This window comes from Stomoxys calcitrans, chromosome 2, assembly GCF_963082655.1.
Source record: "Stomoxys calcitrans chromosome 2, idStoCalc2.1, whole genome shotgun sequence".
NCBI classification, from domain to species: Eukaryota; Metazoa; Arthropoda; class Insecta; order Diptera; family Muscidae; genus Stomoxys; species Stomoxys calcitrans.
The window spans coordinates 238,495,753-238,509,370 of record NC_081553.1 but is presented as its reverse complement, the minus strand read 5'-3'; the positions used below and the strand labels follow the sequence as shown (position 1 = coordinate 238,509,370).

The 13,618-nt window shown below is 39.8% G+C and overlaps 1 protein-coding gene and 1 long non-coding RNA gene across 2 annotated transcripts in view; one reads left to right on the top strand and one right to left on the bottom strand.

Moving 5' to 3' along the window:
* The window catches only part of LOC131995121 (uncharacterized), a 55,267-nt gene extending 54,208 nt beyond the window's left edge, over positions 1–1,059 (bottom strand). The window contains exons 1-2 of the long non-coding RNA XR_009397168.1: positions 899–1,059; positions 4–128 (exon numbers count right to left, since the gene is read on the bottom strand). This is a non-coding gene — a long non-coding RNA (uncharacterized LOC131995121). The remainder of the gene's footprint in view (positions 1–3; positions 129–898) is intronic.
* A 1,139-nt stretch (positions 1,060–2,198) lies between these two features.
* On the top strand, positions 2,199–7,834 carry LOC106088075 (uncharacterized). Its single transcript, XM_013253376.2, has 4 exons — positions 2,199–2,432; positions 2,494–2,834; positions 2,903–3,102; positions 4,817–7,834. The coding sequence occupies exons 1-4, from the start codon at positions 2,371–2,373 to the stop codon at positions 7,490–7,492; spliced, it is 3,279 nt and encodes a 1,092-aa protein (XP_013108830.1). The 5' UTR covers positions 2,199–2,370; the 3' UTR covers positions 7,493–7,834.
* The last annotated feature ends 5,784 nt before the right edge of the window (positions 7,835–13,618 follow it).

Sequence of the window (13,618 nt, the reverse complement as noted above, 5' to 3'; positions counted from 1 at the left end):
TACCTGATAAAATCGATGGTTTTAAATAAATATTGATTGAAGGAAAATTGAAAAACAAAGATTCACGTATTATCCGCTCATTCTCTGCATTGGAAGGTAAAGGTGGCCGAAAATTGCACAATTTTTTTCTATTACAAATAACAGCAAATAATAAATAAAAAAAGCGTAAAATCTCTTAAGTTCGGCACATGGATACATCTATTATCGTCTTTTATCGTTACTCTACTAAATCCATGTATGTATATGTATATATCCAAATGAAGCTCGATCTGGATCATATTCGATTCAGGCAACGACATTCCTTATGCAAAATGCAAATTTGCCCATTACCATTCCAAACTTCTCACATATCAATAAGTGCTGTCCGATTCACGTTTAAGCTCAATGATAAGGGGCCTCCATTTTTATAGCCGAATTCGAACGGCGTGCCGCAGTACGACACCCCTTTGGGGAGAAGTCTTATATGGCATAGTACCTCACAAATTTCGCCAGAATGGGAGGCGATAGCCACCGCTGCACAGTGTTGCCAAATCGAAAAATCTTGGAAATAATTCTGGAACCTTTGTACGGATAGATATATGGACACGAAACTTAACATTGTCAATGTTGATTCCAATAAGTATGCAAAATTTGCGGACCATAGTAGGTCCAGAGGCTGGGCCATGGTGTTTGAAAGTTGGTCAACTCGAGCTTGTCAAATTTTGAATTGCTTGCCAGACAGACATTTGTATGCCGATCGGATTGGTTTTTCTTTAAAAAAAATAGACCTCGTATTCAATGTTAGTTGGAATGATGTTTCACGTATTTCAGTTCGATTAATTTACATAAATATAATTCACTTGGTAACCACTTATTGTTTGACTTGTAATTTTATAAAGATCTTAATAATAAAAAATACCGTGTCTTCAGGCAGGTTGTCAATTAGCATTTCGCGTACGTTTTGACGGGCAACAAAATCGCGTTCACTTAATCATTGCACAACAGCCAATGTACATGTATGATATATATAAGGTCTTAAGCCTTCATTCGCAGCGACAATGCATAAATTAAATCATTGCGAAATCCGATATACTCTATTCTTGCCAGAACACAAACAAAATTTACACAACAACGCACAACAAACAAGACAACACCAATAAAACAGAGTTGTTTCGTTACCATTTCATGAGCATTTAATTACATTGGCAATTAATTGAAGCGAAATTTGTATTGGCGCAGCAACATGTCGCTACTATTTTGCTTATAGAACTCAGTACTGCGGAATGTGTTCGCATTTTCTTCATCACCATTTGTTTTAAATGCGTTTTAACAGTTGTTCGGCCAAATAGTCGAAGCCAGTACTAGGCTTTAATGGAGAATTCGGCGAACAGTGGTTTCAGAAATTCCCATAGCAGAAATGCAAACACATTCGTAGAAGTGGTACTGAGCTCCAGGATAAATTCATTAACTGGTAAGGGCAGTTGGCCAACAACAAAAACCGAGGATACTATCTGTCAAAATCAGATAGTGTCCTCCTTTGACACCATCTTTCAAATTCGTTTCACTGTCAAACATCTTCAGTTTGGTCTATAATAATGCATTAATGGGCTGGTGGCATCATTGGACCGTACTTCTTCAAAGATGATGCGAATCGTAACGTACTGTGAGTATGCCGTAAACAGCAGAGTAGAAATTTTTCTTGCGAGGTGCACCATCTGTCAACGAGTTTAGGTTTTGTGGTGTATGTTTTATATAACAACAACAACGAAAAATTGCGCGAACATACTCAATATCAAAGTTACACTAATCATTGATTTTGACAGATTTTGACTACTACCTGTAAATCATCAATTTAACAGATAGGAACAGTTTCCCAACAACAAAAACTCCAGTGCACTATCTGGCAAAATAGAGCGCGCTTTAATCGGCGTTTATTCTCATATGAATTGTACTTTTTATAGATATGTATCTACATGTATGTTCAATGAAATAAAAACTCTGTTTAATCGAATAAGTTGCATATTTATTCCAATACCCATTTGTCATTACCACACGATGTGTACAACTTTCAAAGTTGCTATTTTTGAAATAAGGTATGAAATGTGTAATGGCAGCTTAAACAGGGCAATGTGTATTGTTTTGCCAGACGGCGACACTGCAAATTTCAAATTAGTTACATACAACAAATGCTAGCCGTACGTTAATAAAATCACAAAGCCGTCAGATTAGCAATTGGCCAACTTCTGCTTCTATGCAATGTGCCAAGGATTGCAAATTAACGTCAACGCTTTCTACGAAAAAATTTATTAATTGTGCTATTCCGCTACTCATAACAGCAAAATTAAGATAGTACCTGGAATCATTACATGCAGTTGAAGTAGTTTATTGAATATGGGTGAAGATTGTCGTTACAGTTTCCCTGCAGCTGAATCCACCAAGCTAAACCATTCCGGGTATGTTGTTGTGTTGCCATATGTCATGTCCAACAATGGGAATCTATCTTAAATCTTTTAGAAGTTTCAGATGGGGACTAACTCCTATTAGCAAAAGGAGTCGTAGCAATTCCACAAACTTAATACACTTGAATGCGAGTTCCGATGAGAGCTTATCCGAAAAGTCTAGGCACAGAAGTGTATTGAAAATAGATCCAAGAATAGCCGCTGATGTCCAAAGTAAAGGTTTGGCGTCGAGAATTGTCAAGTATCACGAAAATGAGAGCCGCTTGAACCGCAGCATGTCTGCACATAACCTTTACAGCAGACCAGGGTTATTCCCACTAATAACGCTTAAGAAAACTGAATTGCCACATCGGGCCACCAATCAACAACCAACCATGACAAGAATAGCACCCCCGGGTGAGTAGAAAACGAATTTAGTAGAAGCACCAAATCGTAATAATGTGAATATTGTTGGATACTTTCAGATAAGTCCATGTTTTATGGCAATACTCTATCGAGTCTTTGGCGATCAAACTCCGTTGTGGGCCTGCAAAAGAGCGATGAAGATATTTCTCAAGAAAATCGGCCTATTATACACCCCCCTCCAACTGAAAACGACATGGCCCCCACCCGCAGTGTTCTGGATGTTCTCAAAGAGATTTCCCGTAAAAGAATCAATAGCGATGTAAGTGTCTAGCCCCCAGGTTGCAATTGCAACTTTATTTGATAGAACATTTTTCTATCATTAAGCTGATCTCGAAAGAGAAATGAACACATTAGAAAAATCGTCCTCGCTCTAACAGGCAAACAAAATTAGAATTAAAAATGATGTTTTGTTCGTTATATATATGTGTCGGTTGTGGATTTGCAAGGCAACTTCAGTTGAGTTCTCAACGGCCAAATTTGTTAAAAAGAAATTTTAAATTACTTAGCAGCTGAACGTTCAAAACACTGATATTGAGTGAAACTGAGTTCCTGGTTTCAGGAACTGGCAACGCAAATATAGTTAAGGACAATCCATAATCGACCCCTTAGTTTGACGTTGACATCGCTTGCACCGATTACAGTCTGTCATTACCTTCCCGGCACAGTATAACTGAGCACCACATATACTGGTACTTTGAGCTCCGTTCTCTGTGGTGTTCATTGATATCACGAGAAGTTGTTGTTGTTGTAGCCACATTTTCATGTCGAAGTGGCAATCCTCGTCAAGCTCCTGTAGGTGAGCAATCTCGTTCCGATTCAAAGGACCGATCACCGCGGGAACAGTGTGACCATTAGTTAAAAGGCGCCAATAACCCGCCTTGTCATATCGACCATCATAGGCAATCAATAACCCGCCTTGTCATATCGACCTCTCACAGAGACACTCCGCTCGATACCGCTGATTGTCCGCGACTGCCGTTGCACCTACTCCGTATGGAGAATTATACAATCCGTAACCTGTGGACGCGCCCGGTAGCTCAAAGCTAAGCTTCTCGTGACAGCAATGAACACCATACAGATGAGACCTCGAATGGTCCAGCCTGTGTGGTGCTCACACCTATTCCGGGCCGGGCTGCGAGCTACCGGACGCGTCCAGAAGTTGCGGATAGTGGAATGCTCTAGGAGAAGCTGCAATTGCAGTCGCGGGCAAAATAGTCTACAAAGCTCTCAAACTACTTTCGAACAATCTGCGAAAACGCTTAGCACATTCCTATGAGACTTCTTTTTGGCATCATCTTCTTAAAAATGCTGGATTTTTCTTTTTGTCTGTTTTTTTTTTACTTTTTAGAAAAAATTCTGTCTTGCCTAGCTTGAATTTTTACAATGCTTGACTTTATGCTTAACTGATAAACTAATGAAAAAGTAGGTAAGCCAAAGCAAAAACTGGATAACTTTGCTTGAATTGCTTAGTGAACAAAGCAAGCCAAAGCAGCAGAAATCGATCGGTGGAACTTAAACCCTCCATGGCAACCAGATTGACCCGATAGTTTTTTGACTTTTTCAAATAAGAAGATCGGTTTTTATGAGAGATATATCAAGTTATGAACCGTATTTGTCATGGCTGTTGGTAGTCATAGCAAAGTACACCGTGCAAAATGTCAACAAGTCTGATAAAAATTGCGCTCTCTAAAAACGCAAGAAGTCAAAATCGGAAGATCGGTTTATATGAGAGCTATATCAGGTTATGGACGAATTGGCATTGTTGTTGGGAGTTGAAAAATTAATTAAATTCAACTCTCTAAAGTAGGCGGAAACAAGCTGAGGACAAGTTTAGAAAACCATGAATTAAAATAGGTTTATTCATTAGAGATCCATGAACAAAAAAAAAACAATACAATGAACCAAAATTTTATTTAAATCTTATTGAATTTAGTGTGTTCACAATGTTAATTATTTATTTTTTCTTTAACTAGGATGTGGGCGCTTTGGAGTCATCAAAGAAAAACCGCATTGGAAATGACCTAATGGATGGGGGAATAACTACTTCTCACTCAAGTCTGCCACCAACTACGGTATCGGGAGTCACTAGCGGTTTTAAAAGGCAACGTGACGCCAACTCTTACGGCAAGGCGGATTTAAGTTCGTGCAGAATTCAAGAGGCAAACAAATCTCCTGAACAAATGAAGAAACGAGTTTGCAATTACAACAATGACATAATCAGTTCTCTCAGTTCAAGCGCAAAACGTAAACCAAATGCAGGCAAGAGGGTCGCGTGCGAACAAAATTTGACAGTGCCATCTTATTTAGAGTCTTCGGAGAGACAACAAGTAAATGTACAAAATTGCAACGAAAGCCAATTCACAACAGACAAAAGATTTGTTAATCGTGCAAATGATTGCGAAAAATCTGACGTACTCCATTTCACACATGGAGTTATACCTCAACGTAGTAAATCAGAAGGCGCCAGTACTAGCGGGTTATCGGTTCAGAGTATGACCAAACCGCGCTTAACTCTTTTTAACAAAAACTACGACCCTAGTCACGATGAGCCCGTCGGGGATGTAGGCAATGGTGATAATTTGGACGAGGACAGTGAATGTGCAGGCATATATTTCGTTAAGCCCAAAAAGCTAATTTCAACTGGCTTGAAAAATCCCGTTATAGAAAGAACTCAAAAATCAAAGTTGGCCCTAATGTTATCGGGACTAAGGGGAGAATTATACCCGGCTGAGGAAAGTGATGAATTGGACTCTTCGAAGGAACCAAAAATGCAATCAACAAATGACGTAAATCTAACTAAGGATTTCACAACAAGCAATCCACCAACTACAAGCAGTTCAGAAAAAGCGGTCGCTTCATCCATCGAAAAGGACCCACAAACCGATTCACAAAAAATAAAATCTGTTGGGGTGGTGGATAAGACGCCAGATGTGAGAAAAACTTCCCCGTTAGTTGGAATTAAATTGACACCACAGAAAGCAGCGCCAAAATTGGACTTACCGCAGAGCCTAGAAATCAATAAACAAACCAATACCCCAATTCTAGGAGGTTTCACTGGCAACAGCTTATCTTCAGATACAGGCAAAAACTGCGACAAGATTTCTTCGACGAATCTGACATTGGTTCCATCAACGAAAACGACACAATTTGAAATGAAGAAACCAACGCCGAACAACGATACTGCTTTGAAAACTCCTGCATTTAGTTTTGGAACACATTTATCTGACTCGTCTAAAATGCCCGTAAGTTCCTCAAAACTCACATTTGTAACTGGCTCGAATGTTGCAGAGCCAAAAGACAGCAACATTAACACATTGGTTAAGGCAAATGTGTCTACAAACAGTCCCTTAACTGCTACTGAGTCTTCGAATAATTCTAACTTATTAAGCAATAAATTAAGTTTTGGCGGCAACTCGACCCTAGAAGGTAAATCGCCGTTGACAACTGCAACATCATCGTCGGCTTCTTTCACGTTCGGATTAACCTCCAATACGTCGACGGCGGCCGATCGTAAAAGTGCTGGCTTCTCAACTACCACTACTGCTTTAAATGGACAATTCTCGTTTAATTCTTCACAAACGCCAAACGCTTTTGGTTTCGGCACCACAACCACAACCAATAGCAATCCAGGTGTACCATCTACGCTCGCTACAAACACTAACAAAGCAGCAACTACTTCAAACGCAGTCCTGGTACCAGCTACGACTTCAAAGTCTAATGTCTTCGGATCTGCAAATGTGTCTTCAGTTTCTGGCACAGAAAACGGCGCACCAGTGTCATCGGTCTTTGGTAACCCCTCACATTCGATTGAAAAATCACCCGCAACCATTTTTGGTACAAAATCAGATGTCAAGGAAGTGCCTGGCAACGACTCTGCCACAAAAAAGGAAGGATTTACGTTTGGGCCTAACGCAAAAGCCCCAAGCACCACATCATTTACGTTTGGTAGTTCTGTTATTCCAAATGAAAGTGCTAAACCGTCAATCGGCGATAACAACAAACCCTTTTCATTTTCTACAGCCCCCAATGCATCCGATAAAATGAGCTCTACCATATTTTCCACTTCCTTGTCTCAAACATCCCCGTCTGGATTTTCCTTTGGGCAGAGTAGTGGAATGAACGATAAACAAAGTGCATCGCAGGCATTTAGTTTTGGATCCAATAACTCCATGCCAACCTCAAGTCTTCAATTGAATAATTCGCCTGCGGGCGGGTTTTCATTTGCGTCATCACCGGTAAAGCCTAACGTAGCGCCCAATTCTAGCAAACCATTCAGCTTTGGGGCCCCGACTCCGTTAACTAATTCGTTAAATAATTCACCTGCGGAAGGTTTTTCTTTCGCGGCTTCATCGGCCAAGCCTAATAACACGTCCCAGTCTAACAAACCATTCAGCTTCGGAGCTCCTCCTTCGAATACCTCTCAAAACCAGGGAGTTCCTAATAATGTCCAGAACTCCACAAACCTATTTGCCTCACCAGTGGCCAATGTAACAACAGCGCAACCAGCTTTTAACTTTGGATCTGCAGCATCACCGAATAACCAGCAGACATCAAGTATGACCAATAACATTTTTGCTGTGCCAGCTACCAGAGCGCCTCCCGGTGGCGACCGTCCCATACGCCGAGCTACCAGACGCTTGCAAAAGTGACCCCACAGAGTAACCAATTACGTTAATCGATAACCTCTTTAAACAAGGGCTGTGCCTTGCGAAAAGGACAATGTTTATGTTACAACAGACAATTGACACACAACCACTGACAATTTTGTGCTTAGAACTAGTACATCTTTTTTCTGGCGCAATGGGAAGACGTAGCTTCCCTTTTGAAGCTCTTTGATTTGAGAAAATTGGACAGCTTCTATAGCACCTAAGACATTTTTCAACAATGATCAGTAATACTCTTGGATCTAAAATACAGATGATTCTGGTGGAAGAATAAAAACTTATTTATACTAAAAATTGTAATAAAGAAAAAACAAATGATCAATGGAATTGAACAATAATCTTTACCTTAAAAAATGAGATCAGATTGGTTTCAAAAAACTAAGCGTCAGAAGGCTGAGCTTATAGATTTCAGTCGGAAGATTGGTCTTTATGTCAATTATATCCAACTATGATGCGGTGTTGACCGTATTTAGCATGGATGTCGAAGGTTCCAATCCAAGTCATGATTCTTAATATATTGCGGATAAAAGAATGTTTATTTTATGACTAAACATCGGAAGATCGCCCTATATTTGAATATATCGATATATATTTCTAAAATGTAGAGCCCAACTTTGGACTTAAACTGCCAATGGGTTAAAATAATCTAAACCAACTTTCTGCTCAATAGCTTCATATTTAAATATTTTAGAGTGACTACAAACGACGGACAAGTCCAAATCGTCGTCTTTAATTCTTAAGACGTTTAACAATATTTTTACATTATAGGGTCGACGTTGTAGGTATATTTTGGCTGTTTGCTAATTTAAGTCCTTCCCAGCGTCTTCTGGGTAGCTGCCTTCACGAATAATACTTAAGTCACAGCCAACTGTGTCATATTTGTGACTGGTGATCATGATGAAATTTTGCACAAATTTTCATTATTTATTCGTCCTTATCACTGCTATAATATAAGGTCTGTTTGCGTAATTTTCCAGTAAAAATTAGTTAGTAAAATTTGCAGGAGAGTAAGCACAGACTTGTTGCGTGTGGGGCGGGGGTGACTCGGACACAGGCATGTATGGGCATGGGTGTACTATTCGGCCGGTCGCCGGCATGAAAGGGTTTTCAGCGCATTCCATGGAAATTCCGCGTTGGTGCTGTCTCCCACTTGTATGTCTGGTGCCCCCTTTGATTTAGCGGGGATGCCGCAGGGATCCTGTGAATGGACCCTGGCCAGATATATATTATTTTTGATTTAATTATTTGCATGATGGCTCGTTTCGGCGAGCAGTATTATTGTCTCATGGATTAATTCCACGTAGAATTCCAAATTGGCACGATTGATGCTGTGGCGAACTGTGGGTTTGTGGCAGGATGCCTTGGATAACGCCGGCCAAAAAGGTTTTTTTTTATTGGAATTTTCGGTCTTGCTTGGTGATGCTTGTGCGTTGGTGGTCGACGAAGAAAAAAGCAACGTGTTTTTTCAACATCTGATTATATGGTATTGCCATCAGATAACATTGACAGAGTGACGGAGTTGCCACTGATGGGGTTGTATTTGGCAGCGGCCTAATCTAAAAGCGTCTGGCGGAGGGACATAATGACTGCGGTTTTTGTTGGTAGGCCCAAGGCAAGACATGTAAACACAAAATAAGAGGGAAAATTTGTGAAAATGGGGGAAAACACGAAGAGCGTCACCCGAAAGAGGGTATAAAAGCGACTGGGGCAGAAACGGCGGAAGGTAAAAGTCGTCGTGAGTCGTTGGAGAGACAATTAATTTCAAGTGCAGTCCAGTGATCACAGTGTTAGCGTCAATCGAGTAACGTGTGAATAACAAAAGGCAGACGTTGATTTAAAACAGCCTAACATAAGATAAAGACTATTATCAAAAACATTTTTTTTATTAAAAGAGTAATAATTTCTTTTATTAAATATAAAGTTGGTGGCAATTCTTTAATGTGAGTGGTAGTTTTTTGGTGAATAATTGCAATAATTAGAAGTGACTGATGTTAATGGTTTATGTGTTGTGTTGTATGTTTCTTTTTGTTAATAGCCCACAACCAAACCAAATCACTAATATACTGGCCTCCAAGATCCGTTGACGGGGGCCAGCGTTTTTGTGTTCCAAGGCTTCCTTTTTGATGTCAAAGCTTCCATTTTGTGTTCCAAGTCAGCTAAGTGTTGTGCCAAGCCTTATCCCATCCACCAAGGTGCCTGTGCGAAGAAATATAAAAAAAAAATAACCAAGCAATTGCTGCCAAAAAGGTAATAAAGTTTGAAAAGAATACTTACCAGGCAGGCTGTCTCAATCCAGAATTTGGTCATCTGGCCATGTATAATTGCCTCTAAGGCAGCCCCAATCAAAAGCTGAAAAAAAGGGACCACCAAAAATAATTATAATACAATAGGTTAAGATATGTGTTAGTGTCGTTTGTGGTGTTAATCTAAAGTTTTTTTTTGTGATTTTGTAAAGGTTATTAAGACCAGTTGTATTAAAGAGAAGAGTGAGTGTAGGATTTGTACGTTATTTTTTTAACTTTCTAGACAGGGAAGTAATCTAATTGTATAGATCTCATAAAGTGGAGGTCAGAACCTGATTAAGAGAGCTCTTTTAGTTAGATAGGCATAAAGTAATATTCTCGCGCCAAAAAGGCCGATAACTACTGTCTAGGTTTTTTTTTAAATTAGCAAATCTGAACCAATGATTCACAAGTAAAGTTAATCTGGTTTTAGTGACTTATGTGTGTTAGTGTTTTTTTTTTGTTATGTTTTGTGTTGTATAAGACCTTTTTTTTTATATACCCAAATTATCAACATTTTTAGCTTCAAAGTTTTAACTAATAATTCCTCTCATTTTTATATGTCAATAAATGTAATTTCTGTAATCTGTGTATAAGATCAATATGATGTGCTAATTTGTTTTAGATGAGGAGGCAAACTGAGGTTATAGGTTGATAAGGTGAGTGTGTGTGGAATTCGGGGTTCTTAGGACGATGTGGGGTGAAGGACATTAAGAACCATGGAAGGGCGGGCAAGTGTAGGGGCATAAGACCAAGCTCCTTCGTTCAAAAATGGTGTGTTATGTGTGTATGATCGTTTTTTTTTGTTTGTCATTTTTTTTGTGTGCATTTTCTGACAAATTTTAGTGTTCGTCCCTCGGGCTAAGTGTGGTGGGTTGGAACCGTCTGAGGTCTTGCCGCTAGCTGCCGGATACCAACTTAGCGCCGTTAAGGGGGTACGTAACAGACTTTACACTCTTTTGCTATTTATTTGAATAAAACAGCTGGTTTTCATAAAATAGCTGTGCGATGCTGCAAATTTTTGCTTACCAAACTGTCGAAATTTTGCTCGCTCTCAAGCACTCCCGCTCTCTTTTGCTGGCAAGGAAAGCAAAAAATTTGACCAAAATTTTTGAGTACGCGAAAACACCAGAGAACTGCAGCGAGTAGCAAAATTTTCAAGGACACTTGTTCAGCGTTTCGATTTAAGTTGATGCTTCTGTTTGGATGGACGAACGGGAGTGATTTTGGTTTCCATTCGAGCTTGTTTGGGACATTTGATTGTTCCTTCTACATACATTCATCGATCCAAATAACAACAAACACTTGCTAGTTTCTGTTTTCTTTGTTTGAATGGCTGCAAATGTTAAAAGTGGAAACTACACCCGTCTCGCCAACAGTCGCAGTTTTGTGTGGAGCATTTTGGCCACGTTATTAATTCTGATGGTCCAGGTAGTGCATCAGTCACCACCGACATGTGGAAGGACAATTATGTTAAGCGAACTTTTTAGGCTCGACATTCCATCATCAAAAAGACCAAAAGATAAACAGCGTTAACATTCTAAAGAAGCTTATATGCATTGTTAATGAATTTGGTGTCCCAAATATCAAAAAAGCAAAATCTTGTTAATTCAATGAAACTAAAATTCTAATGTTAGAATTAAGCCATAAAACCAAATTAAATTAAAGATTTTTTGTTTTCCAAATCTGTGTTAATTTATTGGTCATTTGTACTTTGAACAAATCCAATCAAATACAACAGACAGAGAAATCATATCAAGCACGAGCCTTAAAATCGAGCGTCCCGTTCAGCAGAATCATTCACTGGCCTGTGACCAAAACTAGCATGTGAGTTGTTCGATTGGAGCCTAGTGCTTCAATCAATTCGTTTTTGAATCACAACATTTTCGTTGCGTTTTGAGCGAGTTGAATAGAGTGGCTTGGCTTCTTGTGCACATGTGCACAGCTCTCTGGAACACACATATAACCAACCAAACCGAGGCGTATTTATCAGGTGGCCGCATCAACCCAGCTGAGAGAATTTGATATGTCAACTAATTTTTGAATTCGCCGTACGTAAATATGAACTTCAAAATAATTAATTTATAAATTTTATTTGTTGCTGTTATGGTTTTTAAACATACGTTATGGTTTTTAAACATCTACGACTTGAATAACCTTATGAAAACTATTTAAACCTGTCATCTTGGTGGTTTTGTGGGTTGTTGTAGCCACATTTTCATGTGAATGCGGCGATCCTCGGCAGGCTCCTGTAGGTGAGCAAGCTCGTTCCGGTCCAAAGTACCGATCGCCGCGGGAACAGTTTGGCCATTGGTTTTTTGAAGTCGCCAATAACCTGCCTTGTCATAGCGAGCATCATAGGCACTCAGTATTTGTGCAAGAGTCGGTGCAGCCCGGTCTCTCATGAGACTCTCCGCCCGATACCGCTGATTTTCCGCGACTGCCGTTGCGGCTACTCCGTTTGGAGCATCCCAATATCCGCAACCTGTGGACGCGCCCGGTAGCTCGCAGCCTAAGCTTCTCGTGACAGCAATGAACACCACACAGATCGGACCTCGGTGTTCCACCCACTTTCGTTGGTATAGCCTCTGGAGCTAATTGGTATTTTGAACATTTAAAAATTAATAAAAAAAATGGCGAACATTTTTAACGTCAGGGCGATTCGAATTTTCTTTGCCCTGTTTACAAATTTTAATATATCAAATTTCCAAATTCCTATATTCTGTAGCAATTCGCCGATGCGGCCACCTTATTAAATTCGCCTTGGCCATGACATTTAAAATTTTCGGCAAATTTACTTCGACCAATCAGAGCAAGAAGAAAGAAGTTTATTAATTGTTGAGTGTCAAGCAATAAAGAACAAATTTAAAAATTTTCCAGATTTGTATTTGAGGCTTTGCCCACAAAACCATCAATATGACAGGTTTAAATAGTTTTCACAACATTATTGTAGCGGTAAAAAAGCTACCAAGTGAATGCCTTTAACATTCCACGGTAGACCAGGGTAGTTCTGGCTCAATTCCAATTGGGCTGGGATTGGTTCCAACTTCATAGACGTGTGTCTCGATTATAACCAGGGACCACACATCACAAGTGTCAAATGTATGACTCTCTGATGGACATGAGGATTCCTCCTGAATTGGGTTCGTACGATGTTGACAAAAGTATAGTTAGCAAAGGGCTCAAATGAGAATATTGTGACTAGAGCTCAATCATCACAAGGACGGTTTTTGCACACCTCTTTGGGGCTCTTGGATATATGTGGGATTTTCAGGACTTTCGAAAAGGAAGGGGTTAAAGTTTGTTAGATACGAGGATGGCGTTTTCATCTTGGTGTATGGCCGTTTGGAGTCATATAGTATGCTGCCAAGATTTGCCAATGCGCTTGACCTAAACCCCCGAAAGATACAGTTAGTGTTATTCACCAATATGAGGTAATTTGGTGTGTTCAGGGGACCGTTCCTAGATGGGGTGGAGCTACCGCTCACACTACTGAAAGGGGTCCTGACAAGCCATTGCAATGTCAGGACATTGACGTCGCGCTGTACACATGGCGGACTTATACATTCATTCTTGACTGCAAAAGGGGCTTGAAATGGCAGATTGGAGGGATTGTATTGTTATGCATGTTGGCTCCTTCACTTCTTCATTCTAATTTTTGGCATTGTACTGCCGTGAATTTTGTGTGTTCTTCAGCGCTTATTAAATCTTTTCGAGGGCGACACAAAGAACCTAGATTCCCTGAGTGAAGCTGATAGCGATTGTGGTTGTGGTTGTTAGAAGCGTACCATTATGTTTATGGCTTGTCTAAGAATACTGCTGCTGTCAG